This window comes from Coenobita brevimanus, chromosome 81, assembly GCF_032717465.1.
Source record: "Coenobita brevimanus isolate Jiangsu-jjx chromosome 81, ASM3271746v2, whole genome shotgun sequence".
Classification (NCBI taxonomy): Eukaryota; Metazoa; Arthropoda; class Malacostraca; order Decapoda; family Coenobitidae; genus Coenobita; species Coenobita brevimanus.
Window position 1 is genome coordinate 17676086 of NC_137034.1, and position 15710 is coordinate 17691795.

The following is a 15710-nucleotide window of genomic DNA, read 5'->3' on the forward strand; positions in this document are numbered from 1 at the left end:
TGACCCATATATGGCAGACCAGTACCATTATCTTCAAATGAAATATTAATAACTCTTACCATAATCTTAATTTTAAACTATTTTTTATTCTTGCATGTATGCATTTCACTATAATAACCCAAGTACATACTGTATTACAGTTAAATAATTTACTTTAATGCATTTATTCAAATATGTATACAACTTGTTTAAAATGTAATATTACTGAATAATCACTATTTACTATGAATATTATATGTATACAATGTTCATACAATTATGTTACTTTTACAATATTATGTATTTCACTTAATTAGTTTATAAGTTCATTATAATGTATATATAATGTGTATTAATATGTTAGGACTATTAACTGTCGATGGTGCGCCATTTTCGCTTGACCGAGCAATGTATTATAATTACAAATCATATTAGATAGATAGATAAATAGATAGATAGACAGCCCTATGCGAGCCTGGGAAAAGGAAATGAGCTTGCAAATTACACTGAGGAAAGCTGACGACAGCGGCCAGTAAGGAGATGATGCAGTTAGTTGTCAGCAAACCACCCGGGAACAAAGCCCTGGTGACCATACACACACATACACACATACTCACACACAGGCTTCTTAAACTTTCCATCCACGAGGAACGCACGTGATACGTCTCCTGTTTCACCAGAATTTAGGAAAGAGAGCTCAGAAGGAGACAAGCCTTAGAACAGGCAGGTCAGAAAAAGAAAGGGCTTAGCAACTTGAGAGAGAGAGAGAGGGAGCCAGAGCGAGACAGAGAGATAGCTAGCGGGACTCTATACTCCGCTCTGTGTGAGAGACTTGTTAATATTTCCAAGACAAATAAAAATAGTCCCATACTATTCTTTACCTCTCCTGTCACTACATGACAAATGGGAAGCTACTCCAAGATATAAAAACCGCTCGTCTACAAGTCTAATATATATATATATATATATATATATATATATATATAACTCAACCACAAAGGAACCATAAAGTATTTTATGACATTTAGTCATTTTATGACATCATTCCCTAGTTGAGTAAATATGATCTGACGGCAACATGAACAAAACACAAACATCGTCATGGTAGTGAAGGTGTTACTGTAGTGGGTGCAAGAGCCTAATTAAAGCCATGGCAGTGGTGAAGGGCTTAATGCAGACTATATGTAACCCCTTCACCACAAGGGGTGAAGGAAATCGTGTGGCAGAAGGAACACTTAAGCCACAACAACGCCATGCACTGATACGGCACCCACCCGACCCACACCAATACACCTGCCTTTTACGCACCGCAATGTTGCGACATCAGCAGGCTTCGTAACACATCTTTTTAAGCTATTTATTCAACATATTACACCTTAAAATCCGTTTTACGCTAGTTTAACTACTGTAATGTAGATATAGTTTGAGCCCGACAAACAACATGACATGGGTTCAATGCGAGGAATAAATCGCTAAGGAAGAACTGTTAGGAAACCTCCTATGATACCTGTGGCCATAAATTAAGTAAAACCTTATAATCTCTCACTACAACAGGTATTTTCTTAGTTGAATAAAACCAAATGATGGGATTAAAACAGAGAGAGAGAGAGAGAGAGAGAGAGAGAGAGGTCCTCGAACTGAAGGAAAAATTTCAGTTCATTAATCCTCAATCACGGTAAATAATCGTGTTTTCGTAATTTCCTCCATATTTGTCTCTCCTTGTCCTTCTAATGATCCGTCTCTCTCCACTCTTAGTCAATTACCTTTCCTATGCACTTCGTCCCTCTCTCCAAATCCCCACTTACTGGTCTGATTTTAATTAATTATTTATTTTTTTTTAAAATCGTCGAAATTATTTTAAACTCCGGTTTACAGTGAAGTTATATTGATTTTCTTACTAACAATGCCCTTAAAGATCAGGCCAGTGTCTACAGCTGCCATTTATATCACGTTTATGAGGAGGAAGTAATGTGATGTTGATGATGAGGATAGATGAGGAAGATAGTGATGATAATGGAAAAGCGAGATAATGGTGATCATGATGAGGATGAGGATGATGAGAAGGAAGGAGGATTTTATAGAGGAAGGAGGTAATGATGATGATGATGGAGGAGCAAGGTAATGATGATTGTCATGATGATAATGACAACATTAACTTAGGCTGCCACGCGATGGCACTCATCCGTCACCCCTCCGTCCTGACTCCAACCTAAAACTTAGTATTTATTGGCATCATAACTCACTCCTGCTTCAGTGTCCGCAGGTTTATTGAGTCTGCCCAGTGTGAGAGGCACGCGGAGGAAGAGGTAGAGGAATGGGATAAGATTTGTCCCCTAAGATGCACATTCACAGACAGGACAGTGATGGAAAGGAGACACGTACACACATACAAATCACGCACACTCACATACTATACATATTAGAAGCAAATATACGCACATGGACACATGCACACACATACATATTATTTAAACATGCGTTTGTGACTAACTACACACACACACACACACACACACACACACACAGACACACACACACACACACACACACACACACACACACATCTAATTCACAACTAATAAAGAGTCTCATTAAAGTTTAAGAGTATTCCATCAAATCCCGTCTCACTACAGAACTAGACTTCACTGTTATTATCTTCGCAGCAGCCAAGTTACTGTGGCTGGTTTAACCCGCCCCGTCCCGACCACTTTTCGACCACTGGTACCCCCCAATCCCGACCATTTTTCGACCTTTTTTTTTTTTGCTTAAACTTTCGCTTTTGGTCAGAAACAATGGTCGGTGGCAAAAAAATTGGTCCCTGGGGTCCCTAATTAGCTTAACCAGGTATGCCTTGGTCCCACCTAGCCCCGTTTTCTCCCTAAGCGGTCTGAGCCTCAAACGTTTTCTATGGTATTATAAGTCTGGGAAACCAATGAAAGTAAGTAGAAATGTTATTATTACAAACATAAAAACATGTGATAAAAGAGTATATTGGATTTTATACAAAAATAGAGCAGAAATAAGCATTGTACCATCGTGCGAAACGAGCAAAATCGGCCAACTTGGTCACGATGAATCGCTAACATTCTAAAATCATGCTACATATAATTTTTTTTACTTACATAATACTTCTACAATAACATTATACCATTTTACATTTTATTGAACTGTTTTTACGTATTCACAGGCCTTTTGATAACATTTAGCGTAATGTTAGCGCTTATTTAAGTAGTGAGTGAACTTGCTGTGACTGTTGTTTCAACTTGTATTGTGCTCTTTCTACTTACATAATACTTTTCTAATATTATTATACACTTTTCAACTTTATAGAACTGTTTTGAGATTATTTCAGGCCTTAGGTAAATATATAGCGTAATAATAGCGCATAATAACACACACGGTGAAGTCGCTATGACAACTATTTCAACTTACAACCTATTTTTGTACTTATATAATAATTCTCCACTAACATTGCACGTGTAAACACTTGATATAACTGATATCACATCATTTTTGAACTTATGATGGAACTGAGCGTCATATTTGCGCGTACTTACACAGGGAGTGTTATCGCGATATCATTTGTTTCATCTTACACTAGTAATCAACATATAAAATACCTTACTACTAACATTACATCTTCCACTGTATATAATTCCTATCACATACTTACTGACCAGAATGTGGGTGTACTCGTGACATCAATTATGACAACTTACAGTAATGTTCAACTTATACGTTTTATTCATGCTAACATTACACCCGTTTCCACTTTATTTCCTTGCTATCACATATTTACTGACCAGATTTACACAGTGGGTGTAGTTTTGATAACAATTCTTTCCACTTACACTAATTCTCATCTTATACATTACTTTTCTGAAAAAATAACACCCGTTTCAACTTTAAATTTGACTTAGCACCTACTGACTGGCCTTACCATTATCATGAGCGTCATTTCGCCTTCCCACACAGTTTCAGTAGTGTAGGAAATTATGATATTCCTTGAAACAAGGCTGAAGGCACAACGCAACATTGCACTCGACACACTCGTATCTTGTGTCTTTTCTCTGAGTGGATGGTCTGACTGTCGAGTGCCTACATACATGGCAGCGACGCTGGGGTTTACGACGGTTTGGTTCGGAAGGGATTGCGCTGGGGTAGTGGCGTCCTGCAAGACGTAGGGGAGTCTGAGCAGCCCGGGGGGTGCGGGTGCGGTGTGTGGGTCTGTCCTGGGCATGCTTGGCGATTATTTCACGTGCCAGCTCCCTCACAAACCCCTCCAAGGTCTCGGATACTCCGGTGGTCATTGCGTGCAGGTAGTGGGCGTTCAGGACCGTGATGTCGAGCAAGTGGAAAAAGAGTTTCTTGTACCACTTCATCGTGGTCCTGGCACAGTCAACACTTGAAATCATCGAGTCTGACTGATCAACTTGCCTCATGTTCAGATTATAGGCAAGTACAGAATCTGGTTTCCATACGTTGCGCCTCCTCTCGTTACGGTGATCCACGGAGTCTGTGCGGTGCATCAGGGGGCTGTGAACAGTTGATAGGAGGCAAACTTCCCTGTTGTGGTTCCACAGGGTTGCAAGGATGTTATTGGCCTGGAAGAAAACCACCTCGTTCTTGTCAAGTTTCCTCCCTATCTTGACCATATGGCAACGGTTTCTCTTGACTGTACCACAGACTCCGGTGTCGTGTTGGTGGAGGAACCTAGCGAGAAGAGGGCTAGTGTACCAGTTGTCCAGGTACAACACATGACCACGATGAAGGTACTCTTCTATCATTGTCTTCACCACGGCCCCAGAGAGTCCTATACTCCGATCTTCTATTATATCTGTCTGTGCGTCCGTGTACAAGACTATGTCTTGCACATAACCAGTCTTACAGTCACACATAACAAAGATCTTGAACCCGAAACGGTGTCTCTTGCTGGGTATGTACTGCCTAAAGGAAATATTGCCTCTCCACAACACAAGACTCTCGTCTATGACGAAGTCTCTGTAGGGATAAAATGAGGAGCGGAACATTTCCCGTAAATGATCAAATACCAGCCTAATTCTCCTCATTTTATCGGTGTTATTTGCATTGGCTGGATCATCTGCATCAAAAAAGTGGAGGCGGCCGAGAATATACTGAAATCGGTTACGACCCATCACCTTTCCAAAGAAAGGTGTGAGGATGATTGGGTCAGTTGTCCAGTAGGCAGGAATTTGGTTTTTCCTCACCACACCCATCAAGATAACCAGGGCCAAAAATAGGAACATCTCTGAAATAGTCACAGGATAGTCATACTGTTCGGAATGCCTGCTCGTGGTTCCTAGACGTTCACTTTCACGGCGCTGGGATTGTGAAAAAATATTAGTTTGTTCTACTATGCGCCCAACAAACGCCTCACCAAAGAACAAGTTGAAAGAATCCAAACTTGACGAACCTGCATTTACACCTGGAGCCGTGCAACCTGACTGCCACTCCTCAGTGAAAGGGTGAATGATGGGAGTAAAATTACTCCCATCTTCCCAGTTCCACGTGACACCACCGTCTCCAGCCACGTCACCATCGTCCCCTTCGTCAGGGTGGGGAGGTGAGGGTGGTGGGGGAGGTTGGGGAGGTGGAGAGCAGCGCCTCTCATCACTCGCACTTCTCTTCCCTCTTCCTTTTCCTTTACCCTTTCCCTTCCCTTTCTTTCCTTTCCCCACATCCTGGGGCTGTGGGGAGGAAGTTTGGGAATATTCAGGGGTGAAAGAAGTGCTGGGGAGTGACTCAACCTCCTCTCCCCTAGGCCTACGAGCACCACGTGCTCGTGCTGCCTCCCTCACACCACTGGCCCCTTCACCCCGCACTACCCCCACACCACTCTCACTTTCACCCTGCGCTGCCGCCACAACACTTTCCCTTTCTCCCAGCAATCCCACCACACCACTTGCTACTTCCCCAGACAAAGTACTTTGACCATACTTTATGTGTCGTCTCGCCCCACCTTCTGATCCTCGTGGTGATATTTTCTCTTTTCCCAACCACGCGGCGATATCACGTCCTAGGCCTCCGTCATCCTCATCGTCCTCATCCTCGTCCTCATCAGATTCGGGATGGAGAGATAGCTGTGCACGTGGTTGGTGAGCAGGCTGGCCTTCCCTTGCTTTACGGTATGTCACATACCGCGTTTTTCGGGGCGAAGGGATCTCCTCATCACTGCTACTTATTTCTTCCTCTGGCTGGACGTAATCGCTATCCACCACATCATCATCGAGTGGAGGATCACTGTCTCCAGTGAAGGCTTCCAGGACGGATGCGATTTCCTCGTCTGAGAGACCTTTCTGCGCCATGTCTGACCTGGGTCACTGCTAGCAGGTGAGTGACCGAGACAAGGGCAAGCGCCGGTCATGCGGGGTCTAGGACACTGCCCGCCTGGCGGCAGGTAGGGGAGGCTTGGGTACCCGGGCGATACGAAAATCTCGCGCGAATTTTGAAAATTGTGGAAATTATGAACCTTGCAATTGCAGGACGTTGAAGTACGTCCCCGGGATTAGCTGCGACAAAACGTGAGGACGTGGAAGTACGTCCCCGGGACGCCGCGGGTTAGGGAGAGTGAAGAGTTAAATGCAGTCGTGTGTCTTTACAATAATGAATTTTGTATCCTGTGGTTTTCATAAACCCCGAGCTTCGGTTGCCAGCATTAAAAGTCTGAATTTCCAACCAAAAGTTTGAAATCCAGCCATAGTCCAATTCCTGTGCACTCGACTAAGACCCAGCAGTCCTACGTGTAGCAGATGGCAACATACACCTTCACAGATCACCACCTGGGCGCAATTATCGATCCGTTCAGGCTGAAACACTGAAGGCTTTTGAAATTGAATTTGTGATTTTCCCCTACGTCGGTGGGTCTTTGGGTAGATCAGCTTCCAGTGATTTAATGACATTTCAGATCCACAAGCTTTTCTCTGACCCAGCCATGTATCTGCCTCACATCTTTTCCATTACTATTCTACTACTATAACACGAAAGAAAATGAACAGTACGAGCAAACAACTTTCTTCTCAAATGAGTGACATATGATCTTGAGTTTTAAACATCATTCATTATATACAATAAAATCTAATACACTACCCAGAAATGTCAACACGTTTTGACTTTGTAGTAATCAGTATGAGTTACAATGAAATAAACCTATTCCAAAGTATGTATAGTTACTGAGCATATAAATAAACTAAATATAATAACAACAACAAAGCAATCACCGTGCAACACTTGGTATGAAATATTATATAACTTGGCAAGAGAACTTACCTCACTGATGGCTGAATACCACGTCAACATGCCCCAGGATTCGGCAGTTTAACAATCTGTAACCAGTGGATTTATATCACTTAAAATCTGAAGTGTAAACAGCCACATGAAATCAGCTATGAACTAAATTTAAGTAAAACTGTAACTGTTAGTGTCACAATACTCCCTTCCAGGTGTAGGGGTCCGAGGCTAGGCTAAAGTCGTTCAGAACAATTAAGGGTCGGTGACTGAGCGCGCATCCCTGATGCCATTACATGACCTAGAAAACTATCAGTTGCCTGTTGGGTTTCAGAGCTTATGGATGCAACATGACTTATCCTGAATGGCATCTTCAGTCGTTACACAACATGGCTATTTGAAGAAAATATCCAGTATCTTTATTACTGCACATAAAATGTAAATGACACTAAATAAAATACCTTGATTGTTAGTGTCATTTGATGCAGTCCACATATCACTGCTTACCATATAGAAAATGCAGCACAGCTATATGATGAAATGTTGGATGACATACATTTCAAATGTGTGTTTACAACAGAACATGAAATGACCGCTTTCTAATCTTTAGTTTAAGTTCTTTGCTCTCTGCTATGCAATTATAACACCAAAAGATGTACAGTACAGCTGAGTTAATTACAAATCTTAATCCTGGCCACATTAACCCCTTAACCATGGGGCATCACTTTCGTGATGCTTGGGAGCAAGGGATCATAGCACAGGGCGTCACTTTTGTGATTCTGTGTTATTTTGAATTTGCCCGGGCTTTCAAGTGGTGGCTTGTATCACCTATCAGTACCACCAGTGTCAAGCTCTACTCAGTTCTGTTAATGTCACCTGTACTCTCATCCATTGTTGACAATTTAGCCATTTTTCTCCTGCCCTTGACTCCCCCCCTCCTTACCTCCCCTCCATTACCCTCTCCTCCCACCTGACCAACTGCGCTGTGCTACACAAATGCTGGACGGATTTTTCCACTCATTTTATCCTTTGAAATGTGCCCTTTTCCCTATTCTTATACAAAATAATATATAAAAGCAAGAGATAAGGTAATTGATACTGCCATACATCTGGAATGGGCTAATTATCACCTGGCAACACCTCACGCACACTCGTTCGCTAATTTTCCCAGTTTATTTCCCCTTGAAATATGTTGTATGACCTGTTCTCATAATAAAAATACATATAAGAAAGGAAGGGAGAAGCCTAAGTGATATTTACATTCACCTGGAATGACCTAATCTATTATGTATTGTCTAGATTTCCTGCCAATCATTTCATAGCGTATATAGTAGCAGCTGTCACCACGCTGACATTGGCAGCCCTTCACTGCCCCTAGGCAACAACATTCAGTTTACTGTCGTCTTTCAAGGTGAAAGCACGTCGGATTCACGCCTGTACAATTCCGCCACTTTTTAGCCCCATGCAAAGGGCCCTGTGACCTCTACCCCTACTGAACCTCGTGTGGAAAGGGGTAAAGGGCTAAGTGACTGCTGTGGAACGTGAACTGGCTAATTTATCAATGATAATGATGGACAGTGACTACGATCTTTCTGGTGACTCTAAAACAGTGCAAGTGGAAATGTAAATAATGTGTAAATAATGTGTAAACAGCAAGTGAAAGCAATGAATGTAAATATACGTGAACAGTAGAAAATAGTTTTATAAGTTACCGCAAGTGACAGTGCATAACATAGTGTAAATAAAATAGAAATGTAAAAAATGTAAATAAAATAGAGAATGTAAATAGAAATGTAAATGAGTAGTAATATAAGAATACTAGTATACTGTATATACTAGGAGTAATGAAAGGGGAAGTTTCATTCTAGCATGTATGAATACTATTAGTTATGAAAGTGAAAGTGACAGATTCGCTCTAAACGCTAGTATACTGGACGAGAAAGTGAATGCCTGGAATGAAAATAAACTACTAGTACTGAAAGAAACTTGTAGATAAATATTGTATATATAAATAAGTGTAATAAAGTACTGGGAATATAAAGGGTGAGTGTGTTTATAAATAATAAATGAGAGCTCTGCCTCAGAATATCATCGGGGAACTAGCACGGGAGGAAAGCTCATATGCGCTCGTGATTTACATTGCTTCCACAGTGTTTTTTTGGGGGGAATATGGATTCCAAACTACTTGAAATTCATAGAATACTGTTTGTAGTTATAATATCAGCCAGTGGTAACCATTAAGGGGTATCGGGAAGTGTATAGTATAGACTTCGTTACCCAACTTCAGAAGTCTCCACAAGTCCTACGGTAATCGACGAAGGCTCAAAAAACATCCCAGGAGAAAGCTGAAGGTATGTGCCATAAGCATATGTAATTATAATATTCTAGGACTAATAACTGATTTTTTGCAAATATTTTTAGAATGTCTGTTGGAGCGTGAATATCCGAGTGGGACACGCAAGCCGAGCCAAAACAACCCCGCGGTTTAAGGGGCAAAAAAAAAAAAAAAATCGCAACTGTACACTATATCATGGAATGAAGAACAATGACAAGGCCAGAGCCCGGCACAGTGAACTTGCACCTACTGCCAAGAAAGCTAGAAGAAACGAGCTCATCTCACATGAAACTGTATGTGCTTATCGGTGACACCTTTCTTCAGACAACAATACTATGACAGCCTGGAGGAATCATCCTATAACATTTACTATTTACATTTTTCTCCACTATAATCAACTGTTGTGCACGATGGAGTCTTAAATTAAATGGTTCAGACAATGCACACGCAGTGGTGACACTCCTTGGCACTAAAACCTTAGGAATTGTCCAGTTGGTGTTTTTATGGTACACATGGTGGGACGCATACAACACTGTCACTAAAAGCCGTCTCCCCTTACAGTAGTATGTAAATGTTCATGGGTAGAAAGAACAGTTATATCCAGTCGTTAACTAAATAATAAAGTCAAGCTGTTATATGTGTGTGAGTTTGTTCCATTCTTTCACAAGAACGGTAATAGATGTCACCTAATTCTGTTTGCAGGGAGTGCCAAAAAATGAAAAATAAAAAAAGTTGCCATTACATGGTACGCGATGGCGCGAAATTGTCAGATATTGCAACAAGCAAAAATATGCGAAAATCGTTTTTTCGACTTTTTCATCAAAATTGGTCATTGTGGGCTTAATAACGGAATGGGAACAAAGATAATGGTATTAGCAAACATTAGGATAGGCCATTAGTTAAGCACTATCTCGTATAATGGGTAATAAAGAATGTCTCATGCACTGGAAATTATACCATCTTAATCTTCCCTCCATTGTTTACAGCCTATGTATGAATGCCACGCACACCAACATTTTCAGGTAAACTAAGCACTACATTGCACATGTTTCCTGAATATGCTGCTAAACAATAACTAAAAAAAGAACGATGAGAGGTAGGGAATAGTAAGCTGCAATATTTAGGAAAGGAAGAAGACTAAGGTGATAAAATGGGGGGAGAGGAAAAGGGAGAGATGTAGTCAACTGTGGGTGGAGAGGGAATGTGAAATCAATGAAGGTGAGAAGGAAAAGCCTCCTACAGCCGCTCACCTTTGAAATTCCCTCTCCCTGCCTCTTTGTATGAGGCTGGAGAATCAGCATAAGAGACACAACCCTCCTGCCTGCGGTAATGTCAGGATGTGTCTGTATCATACATCTGTCACATCTCCCAGTCTTTTTGAGGAATCTTCTGGACGTGTAATTTTGAACCCTGTCCTGAATGTTTGCCATATCTTTTGCAAAAGTTCATTTTATGACAACAATAATAACTTATAAAAAGCCAGGCCCTTCGAGGTGTACTGTAGTAGATGTGACAGTGTTTGTGTTTCTCCTAGTTCTCATGTTTGTAAACAATAAGTGTTACACATTCACAGACACACAAAAATGTTAAGTTTAAAACAATGAAAAGGGAGGGTTTTTAGGAAAAAATAGGTTATTAAGGGCAAGGTTATTTGAATCTGAAGTGATCCCTTGCAAACCAACTTGGTTAGCAAAGAAAAAAAAAAATCTTTAACAACCAAAAATTCAAGAGCAAGAACTCCGAATTACTGTTCTGTCAGATCTGCTTCAGTTACGATAAAATATTCTCTATCTTGTCGTTTTATGTAAACAATTTGCCTCGACCTCAATATTTTGAGATAGAATGAAACCAGTGAAGGAACGTTTTTCAAGATCATTTTCGTTAGACCCATGGGCAATGATACTTTTTGATGACTGCACCACTCCCTCCTCCATGACATATCAGGCACCTCCACGTACATAACATCCCTCTCCCCATAAACTCTCATGTTGCCCCACGTACTGTTACTGTTGCCCCACGTACAGTTACTGTTTTCTATTGCTGCTGTTGTTGTTGCTACTGCAAGACCAGGCGCATCTGGACGTGAACCCAATGAACAGCAGGAAACTAGCAACTTTAGCTCGGCTTTTTTAGAATCTTTTGTAGCGGTTACGTTAAGAGACTGTTTGTGTGCATGAAGTGAATTGTTGTACTGTGGTGTGGGGAGGGGGAGGGGAATATATTGCAGTGGTGGCACAGTGGATCATATGTGAGATATATTTTGCGCTGGTACTGAAGCTAGGAACGAGTGGTGGCCGCATCGCAGTCAGCATAAGTGTATTCGTGTCTGTCTGGTTTCACGTGGGTTGAATGTCAGGCGGCGTTTCATGATGGCTGCATGGCTGGAGGTTTGTATGACCGTGGTGACTATGTGCACATCTATACGTTTGTGAAGTAAAGTGATGTGTAGAGCTGAAGGGATACTGTTAAGGCTTCCTGTGTAATGTTGGGAAGCTGTTTGATGTTTTGCCTTTGTGGTGATGGGTGATGCATCATAAAATTACATGGGGTGTAGAGATGAAACAATGAAATGTGAAACTTACGTATCCATGTGATCTTTGAAAGTATTATTCTCTAGATGCAAATGACTCGTATTTGTGTTTTTTATGGTAACCCGTTGTTACTCTTTGGTCTTTCTCCCTCTCTCTCTCATGACGTCATCTGCAGTAATCTAGTGCATCTCAGTCTCCACCCAGCACACGTGACTAGACAACCCAACCACAGCGTGAAGTCTACATCAAGATGCAACTCTTTATAGTAATATACTGCACACTGGGTGGACCTAATTCTATCTAACCTACTATAAAGAAACCTAACCATAACCTACTTAAACAAGCTTAATCTAATCAAAGCTTATAAGTGACAAACATCCAAAGTACCGTAACATCCAAAGTATCTTAAGCTAACATAACTGAATGTTATGTTGACATAATTTACCAGGTTTAAGTGAAATGAACCAGTCCATACCTAACCTGAACTACTTCATCTTAACCTAGTCTCATCATCACTGACTCAGCGTAAGCAAGACGAAAGAAACCTTAGTAAATCTATTCATAGACGTGTTCATCACTATATATATATATATATATATATATATATATATATATATATATGTCTTTGATAAATAATGTAGTTGTAATCCCGGAATATTAAGAAAAATGCGTCATTGAAAAGCTGTCAACAGAGTGCTCTGTGTAATGATCACACACACACACACACACACACACACACACACGGTTATATTTTATGTACTATATTCAAAAATATGTAACATACTTTGAACAATGAGACAGACAGACAGACAGACAGACAGACAGAGGTGTTTACGCAATAACTGATGCCTTTATTGTTTTAGCGACGACCTGCACCCAGGCCTGATCTCTGTCTATGTTCATGGGAAACAGTTGAATAAAGAAGTGATATATTTGCCTTAATATCCTGTGCATGCCTTACGGCGTCAGTATTATGACATTTTTTTTTTTCCCCACTCCACGCCGTGTGCGAGGAGACAAAGCACATCCATTTTCTAGGAGGAGGAGGAGGAGAACAGAGGAGGTTTATAAAGAAAGCACTGACAGGCGATCCCTAAATGAGAACTGTTTTAGGGCAAACTATGTAGTTGTTATATACATTTTTTAAAGGCTAGTATTTTTTTGTGCTGGCTGTAAGCCTCTACGTTTCATGGAGTTGCGTGCTGTAGACGGGGCTACATAGTTTTTTTTTTTTTTTTTCTACCGCCTGATATAGCAATTTATGGCAGTGATTCTTATATAATCTCAACGAAACTGCGAAACACTACATTTTGCCGAAATAAGCATTAAAACTGATTAATTAGTCCCGGTACGTGAAATGAGTTATTTAAGAGGAGCCTGTGGAATCACATGGAGAGACAGGCTGACAAATGAGGATATAAAGGAGCGTTGTGGTGTGGATGTGGATGTGATAGGAAGCGTTAGGAGGAATACACTGAGGTGGTTTGGCCATGTGGAGAGGATGCAGGGTGAAAGACTAACGAAGAGAGTGTATGTGAGTGAGGTGGAGGGGGGAAGAGGGAGGGGGAGGCCGAGGATGAGATGGAGGGATGGGGTGAAGTATATGAGAGAGGGGGGTGTGAGTTGGGAGCGGGGCAGTGAAATGGCGGGGGACAGGGGGAAGTTGAGGCGATTTGTTTGTGGCCACCCCGAACGGGATTGAGGCGTCTGGCAATAGATAGATAGATAGATAGACGTCCATCGACCATGAGATGTACTCGAGGCCAAACGTTACAATGTGTGGTTGTTTATAATTATGTAATTATGTTGAACAAGAGTCATTGAGTTGGTCAGTCAAAACATTAGTGGGAGCTATTTTCTTTATGTGGAAAAGATATGCATTTGCCATGTCCGTTTTTTTTTTTTTTCCATACATGATTTTTATTCTGTGAAACATCAAGGTTCAGTTTACACTTAGTTTTTACCACTATATCGTGTTTATTGTAGTCTGGTTGGTCGTACCTGACAGATGTGCGTCCACTTTAAGCCAATTTACTTATTTAATGGAAGATAATACTACATGCATACATAATTTTCCTTTTTCTTTCCCTGCTAGCATCACATATCACAATCCATTTATAACTGCTCCACATGCGATATGGAGAGGAAGTAGTTTTGTGACTGATGACAATACACCAATTTTAACACCTGCCATTACATAGGCCAAACAATTCCTCCGTTTATACCCATCATCATCATCAGCAGCAGCAGCAGCAGTGGTAGCAGCAGCAGCAGCAGCAGCAGCAGTGGTAGCAGCAGCAGCAGCAGCAGCAGCAGCAGCAGTGGTAGCAGCAGCAGCAGCAGCAGCAGCAGTGGTAGCAGCAGCAGCAGCAGCAGCAGTGGTAGCAGCAGCAGCAGCAGCAGCAGCAGCAGTGGTAGCAGCAGCAGCAGCAGCAGCAGCAGCAGCAGTGGTAGCAGCAGCAGCAGCAGCAGCAGCAGTGGTAGCAGCAGCAGCAGCAGCAGCAGCAGCAGCAGCAGTGGTAGCAGCAGCAGCAGCAGCAGCAGCAGCAGCAGCAGCAGCAGTGGTAGCAGCAGCAGCAGCAGCAGCAGTGGTAGCAGCAGCAGCAGCAGCAGCAGCAGCAGCAGTGGTAGCAGCAGCAGCAGCAGCAGCAGCAGCAGCAGTGGTAGTAGTAGTAGTAGTTGTTGTTGTTGTTGTTTAAATCCAAGGTCCATCTGAATGTGAACCCAAAGGATAGCACGTTGGAAATGTACCTCTCCTGCAGTCCACCATCCCCCTTTCAGTGGGAAGGGAGGGCAGCTCCATCACCCGGCTATATCGGTGCCACCTCGTGAAGGCTTCCCTCTCCACCACCATCCCAATATCTACACCCCGTACTTCTACCCTTGCCACCCTCAGTGTCACCACCTGCTTCATGTGCCATCACAATTACCATAAATTTTTACCATCTCCCCCTAATTGTCAACACTTACTACTGCCCTTACCACCCTCCTGTGCTGGAGAAGGACGCCTTCTTGTGGTGGCATTGATATAATTGAGCTTCTCCACTACCTGGTTATACAAACGTCCCTCAGCTCCCTCTTTATCCCATTAAAGCAGGATGGTGGATTGTAGGAAGAGGGCAGCTTCATTCTGCAGTCCTCTGGGTTCACACTGATATGAATCTGGGGCAACAGCGATACCACTGTGTCTACCACCAGAATCTACAGACTCTGCCACCTTTGTCACCCTGGCCACCCCTGCCATCACACCAGCACACCCCGCCCCACCCTGCCGCATTGCACAATATCCACCACACTTGCTGATGTGACACATCCAGGCCTATTCAGTTTATGTGTTCATATCTGGCACCATCAGTTTCTGCACAGCCGGTGTCACTGATATCCAAGAAAGAGAAAGACAGAAAGGGGAGACAGAGAAAGGAGGAAAATTATGTTAACATGAGAGCATTAGACTGATACACAGATCACATAATCCTCAGCAATCTTTCTAGGTGCTGCAGTCTTAATATTAAATGATATATGCCTCTGTATTCAAAACTATGAGAGAGAGAGAGAGAGAGAGAGAGAGAGAGAGAGAGAGAGAGAGAGAGAGAGAGAGAGAGAGAGAGAGACCGAAGCAA

At 42.1% G+C, this 15710-nt stretch overlaps 1 protein-coding gene across 1 annotated transcript in view; it reads left to right on the forward strand.

The window, feature by feature from the left end:
• Positions 1-15398, forward strand: part of LOC145409496 (uncharacterized) — a 41874-nt gene extending 26476 nt beyond the window's left edge. The window contains exon 3 of the mRNA XM_080279887.1: positions 15265-15398. Coding sequence (XP_080136013.1) covers positions 15265-15398 — 134 coding nt within the window. The remainder of the gene's footprint in view (positions 1-15264) is intronic.
• Positions 15399-15710: the final 312 nt, after the last annotated feature.